Source organism: Orcinus orca, chromosome 9 (assembly GCF_937001465.1).
Source record: "Orcinus orca chromosome 9, mOrcOrc1.1, whole genome shotgun sequence".
Taxonomy (NCBI): Eukaryota; Metazoa; Chordata; class Mammalia; order Artiodactyla; family Delphinidae; genus Orcinus; species Orcinus orca.
The window spans coordinates 2,417,987-2,430,800 of record NC_064567.1 but is presented as its reverse complement, the minus strand read 5'-3'; the positions used below and the strand labels follow the sequence as shown (position 1 = coordinate 2,430,800).

The 12,814-nt window shown below is 42.9% G+C and overlaps 1 protein-coding gene across 13 annotated transcripts in view; it reads left to right on the top strand.

The window, feature by feature from the left end:
- The window catches only part of RBM33 (RNA binding motif protein 33), a 117,328-nt gene that overhangs the window by 84,198 nt on the left and 20,316 nt on the right, over positions 1–12,814 (top strand). For 8 of the 13 annotated variants that reach the window (XM_049714620.1, XM_049714618.1, XM_049714613.1 and 5 more), the window contains one exon: positions 72–710. In XM_049714620.1, the coding sequence (XP_049570577.1) occupies positions 72–710 (639 nt within the window). Of the gene's footprint in view, positions 1–71; positions 711–6,416; positions 10,792–12,814 lie in introns of all 13 variants that reach the window. The other 5 variants (XM_049714619.1, XM_049714615.1, XM_049714614.1 and 2 more) reach the window with 3 other exon arrangements.

Genomic DNA, 12,814 nt, shown 5'->3' with positions numbered 1-12,814 from the left:
TAAGTTTGCTGAAACAGACTGGAACTGTCACCTAGCCTTGTACTCTAAACCGTGCGTGTTTTCTGCTTCAGTTTCCTGATGAAGATGAAGAAACGAGGTTATACCGCTTAAAGATAGAAGAACAGAAGCGCCTCCGAGAAGAAATCCTGAAGCAGAAGGAGCTGCGGCGGCAGCAGCAGGCCGGCGCGAGGAAGAAGGAGCTGCTCGAGAGGCTGGCGCAGCAGCAGCAGCAGCTCTGCCCCCCACCGGCCCTGGCTGGGCAGGAAGAGCAGCTGTCGGCACCGTCGCCCACCAATGGTAACCCACTGTTACCCTTCCCGGGGGCACAGGTCAGACCGCATGTGAAAAACCGACTTCTCGTGAAAAACCAAGATGCCACTGTTTCCAATGTTCCACCCAAAACACCCAGTTTTGTGCCATCTGGTGCTAACACGCAGTATCAAGGACAGCAGATGAAACCACTGAAACATTTGAGACAGGCCAGAACCATACCTCAGTGTCCAGCTCAGCACAAAGTCCTGCAGGTAAAGCCTGCAGACGGGGAGGGACCGCCACCCCCCTCGCAGACTGCTCGAGCCGCGTCCCTCCAGGGCCGGCCCCCGGAGGCCAAGCCTGGCGCGAAAAGGACTGTCATGCACCGGGCCAACAGCGGTGGCGGAGACGGGCCGCACGTCAGCTCCAAGGTCAGGGTGATTAAGTTGTCAGGCGGGGTAAGTTGACGAGGTCACCAGTGCCTCTTGGAATCTATGTTTCACTTAGTATGTCCTAACTCCCAGAGAGGATTTTTGAAGGAAGGGAAGTAAAGTTGCCTGTCTTAGAATCATGTGGACCAGCCTCTCCCCACTTGAAGCTGGTGTAAGAATTGTCGTTTAAATCCTGCTTCCAGTTGGGACCCATGTTTCAGTTGTCTCTTGAGTCTTAGTGAAAAACCAGTGTGACAGTTCCTAAATTAGACGTTTCTCAGTTTTAGCTTCTTTTTATAGATAATTTATGCTAGCATCATCAGTTTGTTTTAAAAATAAAATTTCCTTTACCACAGAACACATAATTTGTTGTGTGTAGCTTTAGATTCAGGGAGCATCTATGGCAGCGGGGGGCGGGGGGGCAGTGTGTGTGTTGCTTTTAAGCAGCGTTGTTTCAAAGACTGTTTCCCGTCTTCCAGGTGAAGCTAATTGCCCACCACCCCGCCCCCATTTGAGGGAGAAAGGGATTGACAGTATTCTAAAGTGAAATCATGTGTGATCCTACCATGTGCTTTCAGAAGTGGGGCACCCCTCATTTCTTTCTTCACCTCATAACAGTGCCCATTTTAGAGCATTTTCAGTAAAGCACAGTAATTGCAGTTTGGATAAATTCAGTACTTAAACTAAACAGAGTTGCTGCAGATAGATTCCCATTGCAGGAGATTCTCCCGTCAGCGTCTGTAGAATACTTGCTTCCTTGATTCTGCCGTATAGTCTTTATTTATTAGAGAAGGTAGCACTCGTCTCTTGCTTTAATTATATTAATTCTGCAACAGACTCTCTTTGGTCCGAGTAACTGTCGTGCTCTCTGTCGCAGCTCCCCATTGTGTGCAATTTGTGTTACAAACTGGGGAAGAAGGGGAGAACCGTAAGACACAGGCTCTTAGAGCAAACCAGCTACAGATGATTCCTTTTAAAACCACAAAATATTTACAGGAAAAAAAGAAAGGGACTTCTAATCCTCAGTTCACCCAGGGACAGCAGCACCACTAGGAACGGGTGGGAGCTGTTTGCTGTGCTGGATTAAGGGCGGCTCCTTGTTGCTGCTTAATTAGTCGAGTTTTAATTGCTTTTGTTTCTAGGTTTGTAGACTAAGGTGTGAAGTTTTTCACACGCCATAAGAAAATTTGTGATAGAGCAAATCTGTTGTTTCTCACCTCGGTTCATGGTGATTCAAAATGTTGATAAGTAGATGGCCTGTATTATATCAGATTGCTTAAATATTGTATGAATTTATTATCTTTAGGTGAAGACCCAAGTGTTCATCAGTTTCCGGTGTCTGTGTGGCCTTTTGCTTTCGACCATATTTTAATCATACTTTGTCGGTGTCTCATTTTTTTACTTGAGTTAGAAACTTCTGAGGGTGGGCCATGGGGCGATGGTTTGGGAATAGGCCTTTTCCCTGGGCAGCCACAGTGGTGCGGTGCGGGCCTGGGCACTCTGGGCTCCTGCAGACTAGGAGGTGCGGGGCACAGCTCTGCTGTCCACAGGCAGCCTTCAACTAACGAATTTATCTACTTCAGCAGAATTTATCTACCTCAATTTGCTTTTTTCTCCTGTGGAAAAAATATAGTTTTTATATCAGACCATATTCCAAAATCATGCTGTATAATTTTACAATACACAGGAAAACAACAGAGGAATTTTACATGAAAATAGCTGTCTGCCAAACTTTGAAATGGTTTTTTAGCTCCCTTTTTAATTCTTAAGTATTAAGTTAATTAACCAACATGTTCTGTATATTAGGATTTATTCCAAAAATTCCTCCAATAGCATGTTGGCAACTTTCACCTTATCAGAGGATAAATGTCTCTCGTTTGTTTGTATCTCTCTGAACCAGAACAAACAGTGTTTCCCTAAAGGCCTGGGTTTTTTGGTGTGTTTTTTTGGTGGGTAGGAACTATTTGTAACATACCCATTGTGCAAAAAGGAGACAGTTCTTGTAAGTGCTAAGTATGCTCTCATTTTTCCTTTTATTTCTGTCCCTGCTGGTCCTTCTCTCCTTTCATGCACCATGGCATTAATGCCCAGGGCTGTGCTATGTTGTGTGCTTGGAGCTGAACCAGCCACCCTGGTGAGGGTCTGACAGGGGCTTAGCATATGGGAGGATTGACTTGTATATCGTACCTGTGCAGAATATTATTTATGCATTTCAGGTTTATAGTTACTTGTTTAATAGAAGCATTTCATTGTCAGTTCACATTCTTGTATTTTGCTGTGAGCCCAGGACTTCTTCACATTCTGTTTGTGCAGAAATACAATAGACATCCTATTTATAAGGTTTTCTAGAGAAATTTACTTTTCAGAGAGTCAGTTTGACTTCTTTCTAACCTAAACTGGCATCGAATGTATTAACTAAACTATTCTTTGCATTCAGTGGTCTCCTCGTTCTAGTAGTTGGTCTTCAGACAGGACACAGGACTATCGCAGTACATAGTGCTGTTCTAGAAATTGTGCTCTGGTGGTGATCACAGTCAAAATACGTATCTACAGGATTGTTAGGGAAGCGGAAATTTCTTGTACATCAGTCTTATTCTGATGTACAAATTGAAAATATATTACAGCTTAAATTAGTTTTCTTTAGGTGAACTTTTACCTGTGAGGCAATTGTGAATCAATAAGGTCTTCTCTTTTGTCATTTCCATATTTCATTGTCTGTAATTCAATAATTTATCTTTGGATTTTATTAAATTGGGTTTTTTGAAAGGTGAAAGAGCCTGTGTCTTAAGACTTTAGGTTTTTCAGTCTGCCCTTTCATTAATTATACTATCTTCAAAGTGATTTTAATTCATACTGATCATCGAAGGAGAATTTCTAGTCTTTTTATATTGTTCCTCTTTGTTAGAGCTAATGCATTACGGACATGGGAAGCATTTTCAAAAGGACGTAATGAAAAGTATTTCTTGGTGTCGGTTCTCACACAGTCCCTGACCAGGTCTGGGTTTGTAGCTCGCAGAGTCGTACCTGACTTCCTTTGGGAGCCGTCTTGGCCTCATGTGTTCTTTGTTGGCCAATCCGAAGCTCCTGTGTGTGGGGCGTGGAGGTTGAGGCCCTCAGTCACCAGGAGGGTGTGATGAGGTGAAAACAACGTGGCTGTGTTTGAGGAAGACCCGTGGCTGGATGCTTGTCTACTATTTATTGTCTTGGGGGCCCTTCTAACACGTAGAAGGTACTTTATAAATGTCCATTTTCTTTTTGGAATGCTCCTAAGGCCCCTTCTAGAAATACATTCCCTGATTTTATGCCACATAATAGTAGCTACTGTTTATCAGGTGTTTAGCATGTATTCACAGCATCCTTATGAGTTAGATCTATTATTGCCATTTCATAGGTAAGTAAATTGAGTCTCAGATAGTAGCCCGGGGCCACTCAGCTACTGACTGGTAGAGCGAGGCTTCTAAATCCTGTGCTTTTTACCCTTATTTACAATAGCTATTTTTACTGCTCCTTTTCCTCCTAGGTTTCTTAGTTCTAGATTAGGGAGAGTAGTCTACTCTTTCCAGTGAGTTTTTAGGGGCGGCTTCTAGGATGAGGGCTGATCAGGTTTCATTTTGCTTGCCAAACCCCAGTTGGTACTGACTGGCTGCGGAGTATGTGGAGAGGGTTTAGAGGTGGGCCACAGAGCCCTGACTGGGGAGTCTGGACTGGGGAGTGGCTGGGGTTGCATCACGCCTGTGCTGGAACCTGTGTGGAGTAGCCTGGTATGGTGAATTGAAGCGAGGGACGGCGTACCCTGGCTGAGTGTAGCTGTGACTATAGCTGTGTGCTAGAAATGTGTCTTTGAACATTTCTATGTAGATCAAAATAGATCCGATTTTATATTTAAAATTGAAATCATTAAGGGAATTTGAAATTTAAAGAGACCTTTTGTTATGAGGCTGATCAATCTCTTTGTGAATTTTAGTTTTTTCCCATTTATATTGTCTGATTTGTTGGGTGAGATTTAAAAAGGAACAAATTAACGCTACTTGTAAAGAGTGTTAAATGTTGGCAAATAGTGCTTCTAAAATTTCATGTGCCTCCCTGAATAATATTTATATAAGTAATCTACTTAAAGAATTGTAGTTGATGGAATGGTTCTCTTTTTATTATTTAAAACATAGGAATAGTCTCCATTTGCTCATTTCTCAGAAAGCTACTTTTAAGTATTTAATTTTCAGAAACCAAAAGAGCAATCTTGTTAAATCATAATTTCTGAAATTCCCGGGTGATCCAGTGGTTAGGACTCCATGCTTTCACTGACGAGGGCCTGGGTTCAGTCCCTGGTTGGGGAACAAAGATCCCACAAGCTGTGCAGCGTGCCGTGCCCCCCTGCCCCCAATCATAATTTCTCTCATAACCAATACATAATCCAGAAAACCTCTTCAGGTTAATAACAGAGCATATATAAAAATGTAAAATGTTTACTTAGTGTAAACTTAGTATAATCATCCTCAGCCATGTTCTGTGATTAAAGCCCAGAAAAAAGAATTAGGACGAGCAAGTGCCGTGCAGAATTTGTTTATTCAGGAGTTTCATTAGGCCTGCAGCTCTGTCTTCCAGGTTAGGGGAAATGGGGAATCTTTGAGATGTTTGCATCGGGTTACCTGGCCCAGATGAACCTGTGTCCTCCTCAGAATGAGGCTAAGCTTCTCCCAGGGTGGCTGTGAGGGTTAACTGTCGTGACATGGGTGAGATGAGTGGCACAGTGCTTGGGCACATGGCATTGGCTCAGTAGATGTTACTACCCTTTGCTTTTAGTTAAAGGAAGAAAAAGTGTGTTCTTACAGTGTTCTTTAAGAAAATGAAAGCAAATTCTGAATTCAGCTGCTTTATTCTAATTGAGGTCATGAAAATTTTAAGAATTTGGCAGCAAATTAAGTAAAGAGCCCTTTGTTCTGCTGGCCACACAGAGAAATGGGAGAAGCACAGAATGCCTCAGCAGGAAAGCCAGCTGTCCAGTCATGATATTCTTGAATTTTACTTTTAAAAGGCTGTCAAAATGCTTCACGTAAAAGGTCCCAATTTGTTTGTGTGAGCTTGCTTTTGGGGGTTGGTGTGCATTTGTAGATTTCTTCTCTTCCTCAAAAGTTATTCTCAGATTTTCTCTAGCGCGATGGTGTGTGCATACCTGATCTTTTTTTGTGGAGTGGAGGACGTTTAATTTTGATATACGTAATCTCAAGAGAAGTTGCAAAAATAGTATAAGGAGTTTCTTACACTGTGTATCAGATTTACTAGAAACAGAAGTGCTGGTCTTGGAGTCATCTGTCAGTCTTCGGGGACTCTAGTCTGAGAAGGAGTCGCAGGTGGGGGTACAAGTGGTCACCCTCGCGGCCTCCCGTTCTCCGGACGTGCCCTGTTTTTCCATGGTCTGGCCGCCTTGCTCTTGTAGTTCTGTCTCCCCGCTCCGTCCACACTCACGCTGCGCCCTTTCTCGGCGCCTGCACGCCCCCGCCGCGCCCTGCACGCCCCCGCCGCGCCCTGCCCTTCTCTGCCCACTGCTGGAGCTGTCTCCTAGTCACTGCTCCTGACTGAGGCTGGGTTTCCACTTCAGTTCATTTTTTGTCTCAAATACATTATAAATATTTAAGAAACATTTGTTGAAATAATAGAGAAAATTAGTAGCTTCTCCCTTTAAAAATACAGGTATTGTTTACAGTTTCTTTTTTTTTTTTTTTTTTTTTTTTACAGTTTCTTTATGGAAATATCCAAGGAGGAGGAGTTAACACAGTGTGGTGTTGTTGTCGTTTCCTTCCCCCCCCCGCCCCGCCCCACAGTACTTCTGATTATAAAAGTAACAGCTGTATATTGTAGACATTTAGATGACACTAGTAAGCAGAGTATAACACCAGAAATAGCATTAATCCTTGTTAATTCAGTTTACAAGATGCGATTGTATTGTACATTTGGCTGTTTGATGAGTCTGTGGTGATGACTCGTTCTTGGGGAGACCCACGCCCCAGGCCAAGGCAGAACAAGGCTCACGTTGTGTATGTCATTCTGTGACTCGCCAAGCTGCCTGGCCACGGCTGGAGGACTCAGCTGTCCTGACTCATTGGCTTCTGGTGGAAGCTGACTTGATGCCATGGTTTTGGGCAGTACCCAAGAGCTGATGCCATGCTAGAGGACCAGGAGAAAGCAAGTCAGATGAAAGTGAGTTGGAAATGGGTAGTAAAGGACAGAACTGCAGTGGGCTTGTGATAGAGAAACACCTCTGGGAAGCTGAGTGTAAGAGAAGCTTCTTTGACACAGGTAGGGGAGCCAGGAGAGGCCCTGCCCAGATGGACGGGGAGTGGGGGTGGGCGTGAAGGCACCACTGTCCAAGGAGGTGAGAGCCCAGACTCCCACCTTGCTGACCCCTGGTTCCCTCTCGTCCTGCCATCCCTCTCCTCTCTGGCGGGGAGAGTGGCCACGTGGCTGGTTGTAGTTGGGCCTCATTTGTTGCCTGATCACTTCCCTGTTAGAGGAGCTGATGAGCAGTCAGATGGCCGAAAGGCAAATAAGAGAGGAAGAAAAATGGGGCATGAATCTTGATTAATCGCTTGTTTGATAAGATGTATATTCTAGAATCTTCTTTTGGAGGAGAAGCTACTGTGCATAAGTAATTGTTTTTAAGAGCTTTGAAACACTTTGGTGCGAAGAACTGATAACTTCTAGAGGTATGACGTTTTCAGCATTCTTAAACATGTGACCTCTAAATTTGGGCAAAACAGACTACGGTCCATTAGAGGACAGGCATCGGGTTAATGAATTAGAATGTCTACACGTGAATTTATAGGTGTTTTTAGGCATATGGTGTTTCTTTCAGAGCGAAATAAGTGGTTAAATCAGAAATAATTCTCTTGTAATTAGGAATCAGGATTTGCTAACCCACCTTCTCCAGCAGAAAAGGAATCTGCTTTCTCCAGCGTCTTGGGTAACTTCCCTCTCCTCACTTCGAACAGCTACCAAGAATAGGAGCCTCGTCACCTGCGCCGGGAAGTCGCCTAGCGCTCTGAAGTAGGTCCTTCCCAGCTGCCCATCCGGGGCAGGTTGGAAGCGTCTGCTTTCCAGTCTGGAGCTTCATCCCTACGGGGGCGCTCTTGCTGGAGAAGCCGGAGTTCGTGGGCCCCTGCTGCTGGGTGAACCGCAGTCTCACTTCTAGCAGTCCTTTCCTTTTTTTAGATTGGTAGGTCTGTGCTGTAGAAATTGGAGAATCCTGGGGCATCAGATCCCCTCACAGGTTCAGGGCTTTGGTATATTTCTCCAAAGGCCAATTAATTTTGCTTTTAAAAGATTGCCCAAACCTAACTAGTTTCAGAAAGGTAGAATGTTGAGAGAGAGAGCGCACTTGAATAACTGTGCCGTGTTATCACCATAAGGCGAAATCCTGGTGCACCTACCGGTTGAATCCTTTTTTTTTCCAGGAAGCCCAAGCAAGCACTTGTGAGATCCCTTTAACCTTAAGGATTTTGTTTCAGTCCAGCCCGTGTAGACCTGTTGCTGGAATTTTATAGGAAGCAGTTTAGATTTAAGTTGCTGCTTTTACACGTTCTGCATGCTTGCGTATGGAGGGATAGCTTATTGCGTAGAATAGATGGACACTGCCCATGTGAAGTGTCCTCACCTCATATCATATTGCAGCAGTTTAATTAGGGAATTGACACAGGAGCCTGGATAAGAATGTTATTAGCCTGTTTATTTTATCTTTTCTCCTTTAAGTAGTAGTCTCAAAGACAGACTAGAGCATGAAATGTATTTGTGTTTAGAAACTTCGTAGAGCATGCATATCATTTATTGTCCAGATTCTGGGCGAGCTTTCTAAAGATCACAGGGCCAGGCCCAGCATTGTTGTAGTTAATAGAAACCTGCTCTGTGAGGTCTGTGGGCTGGCAGATCAGCAGCATTGCCATGACAGTGAAGTAGGCCTTATCGAAAGGAGAATTCATAAGAGGCTGCCCTGGGACCCTAACCACTGTCCTTCTCTGTGTCCCGACAATGTTATCTGTCCTCTCAGTACGGAGTATCAAATGTCTGTCATGAGTACAGAAATTAATTTAATGTCACCTGAAGACATGCAATTAATCTTTTAGAGGTTTTCATAATACCTTTACAGAAAGAGTTGCCAGTTTGGCGGATTTGGATTTTGGGGTTTAGAAGAAGATAAGGAAAATTAATTTTTCATCAGGGTTAATACAAGCTAGCAGGGCCACAAAGGCTGAGAAAAATGGTTGGGGAATTTGTCAAGTGTTGTCACTCTAGAATAATGCTGCTTAACGTCTGATAGGTGTAATCAAGAGTTGAGATTTCTCTAGAGAGGGATTAATCAGTTTGCTCACTAGTGAATGCGAGCCAGCGATACCACTTCTTCATGATGTTTAAGAATGAAAATAAGATTTGATCTGTCAAATTGCAGGCTACCCTGACAATATCAATGGGCATTTTTATCTATACATTTAAACAATTTGTTATAAATAAACTTGTCATGCTAATGTTGGTGGCTACAAACCTCATTTTATTTTAACGATTAAGCTGGTAAAAAGTGTTCCCTAAGCTTACTTAATTCAGGAAGTGCCTTTTATATTTAAGAAAAACTGCCCTCAAGAGACATTTTTATAGTGTGTTCATTAAAAGATATTTATCTGCAGAAGAAAGCAAGGAAATATTTCCAGGTTGGCCTAAGACAGGTCAAACTCCTCTTCTCTTCATCTGTTTTGGAGGAAGTAAAAGGTATTTAAAATCATGTCTAAACACACTGCTGTGCAAAGAATTTAAAAGGGAACTGTGCCACCCTAGAGAAATGCACTTTCAAAGTGGATTTCCTTTCTTTGAATGGAATGTAATCTGCCATCCACAGATGACTAGTTATTTCCTTACATTAAGATGATAATGTAACTTAATAAGCTTTTAATGAAACTTTCAGGTTTCTGAAAGTCCTGATTTGAATCGACAGTATTTTAAAATTTACATAAGTAATAATTTTGGAATCTCCTTCAGTGCTGTTAACTATATGCACAAGTTGTAGAAGACTTCTAAGTAAATAGGCGGGTTCAGTTTGGCTTGGTTCTCATTCACCTTTTTTCTGTGTCTGTGAGAATGTGAGAGTAGGTGTAAAAAATATGTTTCTGGCCACAGCCTAGAAGTTAGTAGGTTGAATGTTGCCTAGTGTTAACCGGAATAACTCTGGGATTTAAAATTTATCCTAAGAATTAGCTTTTCGTTGTGCTAATTTGAAAGAAAATAATCGTTCTCTCAATTGAAAAAAAAACTGCTTTTCTTACAAGATGAAATAACATTACTTATATTTAAGCCTTGAGTCCTCAGCATGGTTTCCAGAAAAATGTCAGAGCAGAGCATTATAGTAAACCTTCATTTCCTTAAAATGATTTAATTGAATGATGGTTAGTCCCTTTGTTTCTAACCCTGCTAAAAATAGTTATGTTAGTATAAGCTCCTTGCCTACGAGGTTGTGTGGAGTCCATGCTTTGGAACCACTGAGACAGGAAGTCCTAAAAGCACTTACTGTGTGACCAAGGATCTCGGGTTTTTCATTTGGAAAGTGAGAATAATAATATTTACCTTGAGGGAGGATTGAAGGAAAACAGTCTCTGTACAGACCCTAGTGTACTACTTGTCAAGTTGAAGACATTCAGCAAACAACTCCATCCATCTTCCCATGAGTGGAGCATGTTGAATGGTGCCATTCAGCATGGTGATGGAGAGCCTAGAGTGCCCTGGAAATTTCTGTTATAAAGTTTATTACATCATTTGTAGCTGTAGAAGGTGTAAAACATTGTCCTGAATATAAGTAACTCCAGAGCTTACCCAGACCTTCCCGTCACTTGTCAGTAAGCTGACGATAGCAGTTTTTCCCAAAAGTTGGGCCTTTGTTATAATCCCTGCCTGAAGCATCCCTCTTTCTTGTTCATCGTTGACTCACCAAGTGCTTGTCGTCTTCCTGCCCAGGGCTCGGTCTTCTTCTCTGAGCCGAGGATGCGTGGCGACCAGTGCTGCCCGCGGGGCTCCCGTTCTCGTGAGCGTGACAGGACTGTGAGTGGTGATTAACGCTGTGAAGAAGAATAAAGCAGTTACGTGGCCTGGGAAACCTTAGGGTTAGAGATGCTGGGGGCCCCCTCGAGTGAGCAGGTCAGGCTGGCGGCTGCTGAGGCTCCCCGGGCGGGGAGGAGTAGGGGTGCTCACCGTGCCCGTGAGTTTGTGAGATGCAGACGGAGCGGGGAGACCTCCAGGCGGCGAGGTCCAGACCTGCAGGCGCTCTGATCACAGACGTCCTTTACTGTGTCTTCTCAGGCCATCTCCTAGGAAGTCTTAAATGGAGAGGCTTTTTGTGATAACTCTACCTGTATTTCTGAACTGCAGATGGGAATCAAGCTTACTTTAAAACGTAAACTTGTTCTGAAAGGAAAATAAAAGTTTAGAACTTTGTTTTTCAGGGTGTTCCTCTGACCTAATATTGTCAGACATAAATTAGCACCAGTCTCTTAACTCAGAATAACAGCAAAGAGAATTTTTGTTTGGGGTGTTTATTGACTAAATGTTTCCGTTCTTAATTCCCAGTTTAAAAATCATCAGATCACCACAGCGTTACATATTTATCACCCAAATACATACACACAGTGTATACCTTAAAAATAGGCAAATATCCTATTTTTGGTGCAAGCTCTTCTTTTTAAATAAAACTTCACTATCTAGATCATCTACTTTTTTTTTTTTGGCCGCTCCTCGCGGCTTGTGGGGTATTAGTTCCCCAACTGGAGATTGAACCCAGGCCCCCCGGCCGTGGAAGCACAGAGTCCTAACCACTGGTGGCGAGGGAATTCCCTTTTTCTTCTCTTTTTCTTTTTTTGTTTTCTATTTTAAGATCATCTACGTTTTTAGCTCTGGATTGCTAAAGAAAATATCTGCAACGATATTCACCATGTTGTCCACCGTATATATGGACATCATTCCTTTCAGACCACATGTACCAGCTGATTACCGATTTGTACAGCATGACAGTATGTTTTCTGGTGCACCCAGTATCAGTGCTGAACTGAAGGCTGGCCTCTTTAGTATCACAGTGGCATTTAGTAAATACGTATGTACTAATTGACAGTGGCTATAACCTAGTATTCAGATACTGTAATCTCTTTTTTAATAGCACATTCAGAGCTACGTAGTTTTTAGAAGCCTGATCTACCATTGATTGTTTTATTCAGTAAATATCTCATTGCCATCTATATGCATAGGAAATTTTGGCTTGGTAAACAAAAACAGACTCACCCAGGTCTAAGCCACTGGTTTCTCTAAACCATACATAATAGCCAGTTCATTTATCCACATTAGTGAAAAAGGTAGACGGTGGAGAATCAGTCAGTAGACTGTTAGGTAGCTGAGCTGTGTGGAGAATTCAGTGACCCAGTGCCACCTGCATCTATGGCACAGCCTCTGGTGGGACCTGGGGGCTAGTGTGAGGTGTCAGCCCATGTAAAGAGACGTGTTTAAGAACAGTGAGACTTAACATTTGAACAGTGAATTTATGAATCTTATACTAACATAATTTGAATATGATTTTAAGTAAATTAATAAGTGATGGATTACTGGCTTTTAAAGATAGGAATATGTGGTGTATACCCTTAAAATTTTCAACTTTTTAGTATAGAAAATTTCAAGCATATACAAAACTAGAGAGTGTTCACATAGCTTTTCAAGATACGAACTTTGAAAAATTGTGTGCTGAGAATAGGCCATCATCCCTGCCTGGCTGGGGTACCTGCTCACACCTTTTGGATGAAAGATGCAATGGAGAAGTTTCAAGAAGCACAAGAAGCAGTCTGACTTCATGTGGATCCTGGTCCTGCAGAACGGCCTGCCTTTCCATAGTGCGTCCGTTTTCATTTGGGGAACAGTCTCCCATCAGGTTGGAATAACGCCCAGCAGGATCACATTTCAGACAATTATAGCCGACATTATAGAGTCACAGAGTCACAGAACATTATGGGGGCAACCACCTGGCTCAGCCATCCTCAGCCCTGGCTGGAAAACATCACTGGAAGAGCGTTTAAAATATGCTCATGTCTGGGGCTTCCCTGGTGGCGCAGTGGTTGGGAGTC